Source organism: Coenobita brevimanus, chromosome 110 (assembly GCF_032717465.1).
Source record: "Coenobita brevimanus isolate Jiangsu-jjx chromosome 110, ASM3271746v2, whole genome shotgun sequence".
NCBI classification, from domain to species: domain Eukaryota; kingdom Metazoa; phylum Arthropoda; class Malacostraca; order Decapoda; family Coenobitidae; genus Coenobita; species Coenobita brevimanus.
In genome coordinates, this window is record NC_137063.1 from 46454330 (window position 1) to 46463631 (window position 9302).

The 9302-nt window shown below is 37.2% G+C and overlaps 1 protein-coding gene across 5 annotated transcripts in view; it reads left to right on the forward strand.

The window, feature by feature from the left end:
- CLIP-190 (Cytoplasmic linker protein 190) overlaps nucleotides 1-8877 on the forward strand; it is a 90701-nt gene extending 81824 nt beyond the window's left edge. For all 5 annotated transcript variants that reach the window (XM_080286051.1, XM_080286047.1, XM_080286048.1 and 2 more), the window contains 4 exons: nucleotides 2274-2539; nucleotides 2922-3084; nucleotides 3948-4129; nucleotides 7556-8877. In XM_080286051.1, the coding sequence (XP_080142177.1) occupies nucleotides 2274-2539; nucleotides 2922-3084; nucleotides 3948-4129; nucleotides 7556-7602 (658 nt within the window). In that variant the 3' untranslated portion in view covers nucleotides 7603-8877. The remainder of the gene's footprint in view (nucleotides 1-2273; nucleotides 2540-2921; nucleotides 3085-3947; nucleotides 4130-7555) is intronic.
- Nucleotides 8878-9302: the final 425 nt, after the last annotated feature.

Below are 9302 nucleotides of genomic sequence, written 5' to 3' on the forward strand. Positions count from 1 at the left end.
TGATGAGACATTTGTCAGTGACTTTGGGTACCTTATTTTCCACGCTGTAAGGATGATATGGGAAAGTATACTGCAAGGAATCATTTTTATTGTATCACACAGTAGGTCAAAAGTTTGTGAAAATTGTTTTTGATAGTTTGCTTCCCATGTTGTTGCAGTATACATGTATAGTGTGGGTAATTGTTATATCATGTACTGTATTCTTGATACTGGATGTGGAATGGGGAGAACTGCAGACAGCCAGGGATGTAAGACTTCTTTAATTTAACCAAGCTTATATATGTCTTCTTGGTCATATGTATTGATTTTGTAGCCTTCTGTACCAAGACAAATTTGGTACAAAGCATATCAGATGAAGTTCTTGCCATCAACAGGTGTTTGGCCCAGAATATTCTGTGTGCCTTATAGTGCAGGTACTGAACTGTTTGGTATTGTGGTTATTAAGGGGGTGGGATTGATCTACATAGGAAGTATTTTTCAGTTTATCAAAAGGTAGTTATTTATGTATTGGTCATGGGAAAGCTGTTCAGTTTTCTTTAGAAAGAAAAAGAAAATGCTACTGAAATTTATGTATTGGCTATATGAATGGTAATCAGTACTTTAGACAGGACCTCATAGATTTAGCATTGCCATGTATTCATGACAGATGAAGTCCTGTTGCCTCACCTAGTATCTCCAAGGCATTTGAAAATTTGTCAGTTGAATCCAAAGCAGTTGATACAGATGACACCGATATGTGACCAGATAAAATCATCTGTGTCAGTTACTGCAGATTCACCAGACCGACATTCAGAGTGCATGAAGAGAGAAGCAGGTAAGGCAGTAGGACTTCGTTGTTGACAGTACAAAGTAACATCACTGTAGCATTGAGTTCGTTCATCACTGCCACGTGATGAACTGATGTAAAGTGTGGCCTGTCCGTGACATGCATTATATATAATTATGAATCCAGTCACTGTATTATATTGCACCTTAGTCAGCTGACTGGAAACTTGGAACTGAAAATATGATTGAATGAAGTGAGTATCTTGTTAATTTTTGTGCAAGATGGATTTATTAATGTGCGTAGAACCACCCCAAGATTATTTATACCCTTTCCTAGTTAAGTGCTTATTTGTTGTGTTGTATTTTTCAGGTTTGTATTTCACTTTTGATAATGGGTGAATTGAAATAAGTATGCTTCTTGTTGTATTACAGTATCAGCAGACGTATAGTATAGCACTTTACTCTGAAAAACTTAAGGTATTTTGAAAGTCAGTAACTTATCATTACTGGTAGGTGTGTCATCCCATTACAGTTTAGACTTTTCTGCTGTGTTTTCACTGTGTGGTATATATATATATATATATATATATATATATATATATATATATATATATACAATATCAATCAGTCTGTGTTTGTGGTACACGTTTATATTTTAAGTACAGTACCAGTATGCAAGACAGACCAGTAATTATGTAACAGTATTTGTATCCATAAAAAGAATACTGTAGACACCCAGTATATGGTAGCTGATATTTGAAACTATATTGTCTGTCTATCTATATCTATCTGTCTATCTGTTGCCAGACACCATAATCCTGTAAGGGGTGGCCATTTGACTTTGAGTTACTGTATTTGTTTTACGGGGAGGGGCACTAACCATCCACCAACCCACTTGTTGACATGTAGGGAGCACGTATGGTTTAGTTATATGGTTACCACCCATCGGTTATATGGTTACCACCCAGCATGGTAAATGGTTTCTTGGCTTAGAGGAAACCATTTGGTTTGTCACTCAGTGTAAAGCCACCTGTAAAGGAAAGAAAAGCATTATGAAGTGACAGGAAAGAAGGGAGAAATAGGAAGAGAAGAGGGCAAGCACAGAAAAAAAATGATAAAGGCTAAGGAAGAAGTAGGCAGCACTACATCAAGTGAGTGGATGATGGTCGCCACCACCTACCACTAACTATATTGTGATTGACAGTAATTATCATTATCATCACTGGGTCTCACGTAACATAATTCAGCGTGGATATTCAATGTAGATGGATTGTCAAGTCCATCTAAAATACTCAGTTAGTACAGTAAGTACAGTACTGTATCAGGATCTTCTGTTAGTATAAGCCATACTAACCTGGTACTTACTGGAATTAAATAGTAAAAGTATGACCCCAGACTGCCCATTGTTTGCACGTTGGATATGTACTGTACAGTCGCTGCATTATTAACTAATGTACAATTCTAACATTTTCTTCTTTCTTTCATCCTCCCCTTCTCCGTGCTTACAGCCACGAGAAGCGCATTGGAGACCTTGACCTGGAGAAATTCAACCTGGTGGAGGAAGTTGTCAGCCTGCAGGATCAGCTGTCAAGCCTTAAGACGGAGATGGTGGAAAACAACAAGAAGACGAAGGCGGCATTGGAGGAGGCAGAGTCTATAAATATTCTCCGTGCTAAGGTGAACGTACTGGAGACAGAGAAGAGGCGCTTGGAGAGTAAGATTGTCGACCTTCAGGTGGAAAGAGCATCCACAGAAATATCCAACAGTGACTCTGGTAGGTGGTGGTTCTTTTTTGTCTCATGAATTAGTTGCTAGTTTTTTCCCTGCAGCTACCAAAGAATTTTAATAAGCCTAAGAAAGGCATCTCAAATGGAAGGAATTTACAATATCTAGGCAACATTTATTGTAGCTATTCCCTCTAGTTGGAGAAATGTGTTTTGAAGTTTTCTGTTTGACATATTGATTCTGCATGTCCTTCACCGTCATCTTTTCCTACCGTAGTGAATTTTTCTACTATGTTAATGGAATTGTGCACCCCAACAAGGTACCATGCCTTTGTGACTCACACATTCACTTCACACATAATGGTGACAGTGTACAGTTAATAGTATTTTTTGAATTTGACTTTTAAGGACTTTATTTTTTCTTCCTTACAGATAGCTTTGTTAAATCTCTCAAAAGTGAGAAAGACCAGTTGGAGGGGCAAGTCAACTTCCTAAACTCTATTATTGTTGACATGCAGCGGAAGTATGATGAGGTGAAAACACGTCTTGAGATATTTGAAATGGGCAATATTCCAGATGACACCAAAGCCAACATGTGAGTCTCATGTTTTAAATTTACATGTAACTTGGGTTTTCTTCTCTGATTTTGAATGAAGAAAGAGGTTCAGATTATGACTAACTTATTTCTTCTGCTGTTGAAGGTGGATGTAGGTTATGTTTCACTCCAGTCCATCTTTTCATCTCCGTCTGTTCATCCACAAGAGTGTAGAAAAACAAGTGGCAGGGAAGATGTATATGACACTTTGAGGATGAAAAGGTTATATTTTGTTAGAGTAGAGCAGAGGACTGAGGCATTGGTAACTTGAATTGCAGCTCAGTGTGGAGAAACTGACGTGTATGCGCTATTCACTGAGCACCTCTCCATTATTATTTTGTGTCAGATTTCATATAAACTTTTATCTGCCAGTATTATTCTAATGCCAATATGAGTGACACATTATTCCCATACTTAAAATGATGTTATGTTATAATCCAACAGTTGCTAATTATCATCATCATTTGACATCATGTTTATGTATAGTTAATAAGCTCCTCATGCGGCAATGTTAGATTGGATGATGGTTGGATGGATAATGAGAATAATTCATTATATATCACAGTTGTTTATTTCTCTGGAAATCTGTAAGGATAGTGTACTCGAATTTGAGTCTTTCACTGAAAGTGCAGATTGAATGGTGTTCATAGTTTCTCCAGGCAAGGTTATGCAGTTATTCAATATTGTTTCTGGAATCCAACTTATCCTTAATGCCAGTCAGTCATGTATTGCACACATCATCTGTCCATTCATTAATCATCCTCTCTTTTTTTCCCATGAGTAGCATAGGGGCCCAGGGTTAGGCTGCTTAATGCAAATGTTTAGATGAGTGTGATCAATCACAGTGATAACATCTCCTTTAGGAATGGCAGCAGTCCTCCTGGACGACATCTGGTAGCACCACGACTGTTCTGTGACATCTGTGATGTATTTGATGCTCATGATACAGAGGATTGTCCCTGTCAGGCATCATCTGACTCTCCTCCACATTCCCTCCACCATGGCGAGAGGAACAGCACACGACCGTACTGCGACACGTGCGAAGGTTAGTCTGACGGTGGTTTTTTAGTATGTAGTACATGATATAGACAGTGATTACCTTTTAATATTGATGTCCCAGCAGTGTTATTTATTTCAGCAATGGTTCATTCATTCTTAAAGTTCTAATATTATATCCCCACTCCCATGTTCAGTGGCTTTTATTGGAACCTTATAATATGCATCACACATAAAAAATCATAATTGAGGCGCCCCCTGCTGATGTGATGCAAGTGACACAAACAAAAAGTCGAGAAAACAGCGTTTGAAAGTTGGCGGGCTGGCTCACTCCCGCTTGCCCTTGTCTCACTTCACCTCTAGAGCGGAAGTGAACCAAGGAGCAAATCGGTGGCACTAACCTCGTTTCCAACTCTCATACGCTATTTTCTCAGGTTATTATTAATCTGCTGATAATACATGACCCCTTGAAGCACATGGCGCTTTTGTACCTTATATTTTAAGTATCTCCATACGATATCACTCAACATACAAAGATTTGTCGGAGTTGCATGGATAAAAAAGAGGCATCCTTTACCTATTAATAATCCTGTTGTTTTAAACTGTCTGAATAAGTGGCTGATGAAGACTGAAGGCCTACCCAAGCCATTGCGAGACAGTGACCCTGATAATAATAATATTGAATGTAATTGTGCTTTGTCTTATTACTTTACTGTACTACATCGTCACTTAATATGTTCTTGATGTCAGTACTTAATATTTTCCTCTTCATAATACAGTGAATATTATTTTCTTGTAAATTAAAAGAAATAGGTAATATAAAACTCATAAGGACTTTTCAAAAAATTATTTTTCTTTAATGTAGCCACATACACAACTTGCTTTTTACTTAAAAGAAAAAATAATGACTTTTCTTTCATAATAATATTATTATTATTTTTTTTTAACACTATCTTAACACTAAGGCTTTCTCTTGGGTACTTCAGTTAATCATAGCCGTAGAACCCCCTTTGGCACAAGGGGTCAATGCTGAATAATATTTTCTTATAAAAAAAATAATAAAACAGTAGGTAATGTAAAACTCGTAAGGACTTCTCAAAATAATAATATTCGTTTATGTAGACACATACACACAGTTGAGTGTTACTAAAAAAATAATGACTTTCCTTTCATAATATTATTACTTTTTTTTTTTTCTTAACACAACGAACCGTACAGGTCAGAAAACCACACACAAAAAAGAAAGAAAGAAAAAAAAAAGGTAAATTAGTTGATACAAGGCAGGAGCTATGACTGCGGCCCTGCTGCGCTGCCATTGGCTGGCGGGCACATGTTAGTGTGCTGATTGATTGGGCACCTCTTCCGGGCTCTTGCCTTACTACAGATCGGAAAGTAAACTCGTGCAGCATTTCCTCCAAAAATTTGTGGTTTTGTGTAGGATTATGGACCGTATGACCACACCACTTCCCTGAATCACTTTGGGAAACTTACCTCACATAGAGCTATTATCATACTACTCGATGCAAGTGAAAATTAAATTTCGACCGAGGTGTCACTCATCTTAAATGTCGGGACCAACTCCCTAGCCCTGGGCTCCTACGCTCCTCATGGGTCAATGTAGGATTGGATGATGGATGGATGGATGGTGTCACTTGCATCACTTCAGCAGGGGGCGCCTCAATTGAATTCCAGCAAGTATCAACACCAACTAGTATCTTTCAGTTAAACACCCATTCATTATAAAAAGCATTTTGTACTACTGTACTGACCATACACTACCAGACATGTTTGGTACATTGGTTATGTTTTTAGGCATTAACAGTTGCCCCTTCTGCAGTGATATCAGTACTGCAGCATATTGTTGGCTGAAGACTTCTAAGCACAAAATGACAAGTAGGACACTAAGAATTATGCTGGCTGTTTCCAGACAATTATTCAGCTGAGGGAAGTACCTTTCCATTAGAGTATGATTATCCATCTCAGTTTACACCAAATGAAAGCTGACACACACGAGAAATTTTTTCTGGTTACTTCCAGATGATTACAGTCAGCTAAGGAAAACACCTTGCACTTAGTGAGAGTGTTTTTGCTTTTCCTGTTTACATTAGGTTTTATACAGGCATGGCACTGTCTTTTTTTATGTTTAATTTTAGTTTTCATCATCATCATCTTGACCTTCACTCTCACCCTAGAGCAGGGTGAGCAATTTTAGATTACATTCAGCTAAGGAAAACACCCTGCACTTATTGAGTGTTTTTGCTTTTCCTGTTTACAATCCATTAGGCTTTATATAGGCATGGCACTGTCTTTTGTCATATTTAATTTTCGTATTCATTATCATCATCATCATCCAGACCTCCTTTCCCATACTAGGGTAGGGTGAGCAATTTTAATATTGCAGGGACTTATTTGTTATATCATTGCTCAGACTTTGTAGTTGCATCCTGTATATGGTGGTGTATAAATCAAACCTCGAAGCAGAATTTAGAGTGGCCAGACTCAAGGTTTTGATTTATAACATGGGTATAAAATTAGAACCCTCTGAAATCTTTGATGAAATTTTATGAGTAGTTTTATTTCAAGGCCTTTGCGTTGGTGGTAGCAGAGTTGTTTTTACTTGTTGTGGTATGACTAATATAAGGTGCATAGTATAGGTTATTTAGAACTGTCCTTCACTGACATTCGACAGAGAAAGAGAGAGAGGGGGAGAACAGTAATGTTTATTTACAATTGAACTTCATACATCTTTATAAAACATCTAAAACCTATCAAAGTCTAGTTTGTGATTGACAGACAGAGGAAGGTAATCATTAGGATCTGACTCCAGTTCGCTGTCTCTGCTTTGTCTTCAGTGATGTTATCCTCTTCATCCAAATTTCTTCACATCATATCCTCTTCACCGTACATCACATTAGAAATGCCACTTTTTTTTTTTTTTTTCCCCCTCAAGTTTTTCATTAATTCCATTCTCCCTTGCTGCTGCATTGTTGCTTGCAAAGTTGTCACAGGCAAAAACTTGCAGTTTCAGACCCACTTCATACATCATTTTTGTGGTATGACTTACCATGGTGCAGGGAATAAGGGTGAGGTGTGGTCAGTGGCTGTGACTAGTAAGGGGTGTATGCTTGTATGATTGCTGACTTATGGTTTGTAATGATGCAAGTATAATGGGGTGTATGACTACTGTATTTGTATGTTTGTGCATGTTTTTGTAGTTGATTTGGGAAACTTTGCCTTCTTACCTTCATGCCACATGCCTCCATCTTGATGGCTTATGGATTGGGGGCTTGACTTTTGTGATAAACTTACCTATAGTATCAAACTTTTTGTTTGAAAGGGAGTTCTACTTATACGCCAAGTTGACCTATATGCCATTATATACAGTATTTGTGCATCCTAAAAATGCCAGGCTTCAGTTATTGCATAAGTTGAATTGTGCTAGGTTATTGTAGATAATTTATTCTCTTTCTTGCAGTGTTTGGGCACGAGACGGGTGAATGCAAGGAAGATGAGACCTTCTAACACAGGCTGTGAATAGTATTAAGTGTACCAGGTGCAGTGATGCCATAGTGATACAGCCCTTGATTACAATGGTAACTCATTTACTCGTTATCTTTCCTTGGGTCAGTTGATGTTGAAGAAGTCCGCCAAACTGAAGTAAATATCAGTACGATATCTCCAGCTTTGTCATGCAGTATTAAACTTACAGTGTAGTTTGTACCACTAGTCTGTTTAGGTATGTTAATGATCAAGTGACCCTATTGAGAGATTATGATAGAGTTTTCTTCTAGTCAAGGGGTTTTTAGAAGTTATTGCCGTAACTTCTTAAGAAAGGCTTTAAATTTGTTTTTTATGGAGCACATAAGAGAATTTAATATGCAAAATGGCATTTTGGTTCATTAATAATAAAAATTTTAAGCAATTAAAGAATGTTACGTGTGAGTGTTTTCCAGTGAATATTAGGAAATTATGTTGAAGCTTTCAGTACTCACTCCAGCACGTGAGCAATTTATTTTCTCTTTCTGAAGCTTTACTAAAATTTACTGGAAAAAATTAAATATCCATTTAGTATCCTCATTTTTTTTTAGTTATGGCTTCCATAATCCCAGCTTTATAAACATAACATGTAATTGTTGTGCTTAAAGTAATTAATGTAATGTTCAGAGAATGTTTGTGCTAATATTTATTGTCACAAACACTGTATTTTAAAGTGGTTAGCAGAGGAAATTTTCAATATATTGGTTGACAAGATAGTGAGCTTACTGAGCTTGTTACCCAATAAAGTTCATAAAGTGTAGTGATACTTGCCATGCATTTTTACAGAACCGGTGATAAAGTACGTCCATAATACAGGTACCTTGCACTGTGACATGTAGCAATAAGCTTGCCTTGTTGAAGTGTGATGGGAGTGTGTGTCTAGTAAGTCCCCATTTATGCTTTGCCAGTCTTTGTCAACTCTGTGATAATGGTAACTGTAAGTATGGGAAAAATGGGTTTTATTTTTCTGTTATTTCATTAAATATGAAAGACAATTATAGGAAGAATGATTATTACTGAATAGTGGCAAAATGTGGATGGTGTGTTAGGCATTAGTTAAATCCTACCTCACCCCATCCTTAGGTGGAGAAAATGGTCAGGATGATGACAACTGATGATAGGAGGCTTGTTTATCCACTTGTGCCAAGAGACAGTTAACCCCACTGTAAGCACTGTCAGTATTTTTGGCAGGTGTTTATAAGCAAAATGGAGAAAGGAAGCTTAAAGATTCACACATGGGGGTGGAAGATTAGAAGGAAGGAGGCTTGGAGTGGTTGTTGGAGAGAATATTGCTGAGTGATGATGAAGTTGGGGGTTGTTCAGGTAATTATGATAAATGGATTGTCTGTATACAACACATATCTTGTTCACACAGAAATCTAACAGTAATTTTCCCATATGATTCATGTTGTCAGAGCAGAGTTGCATAACTCCATATAAATCTGAGGGCTTACTTTCTTGTTGCCAGAGTTCATTTAGTATGTTATCCTAGGAATTATATTGATGTTATGAGAATGTTCAAGTTTCCTTCCATAAACAGTATATGCATTAGGTCTTCCTTGAAATATTAAATCCATTGAGAGTTTATTGTTCAAATTTTTTTTTTTTTTTTTTACTAACATTGAAAATGTGTTGTTCCACTGCTTTCTTCTCAGTGGCCTGTGCAATTCAGGTAGATTTTTAAA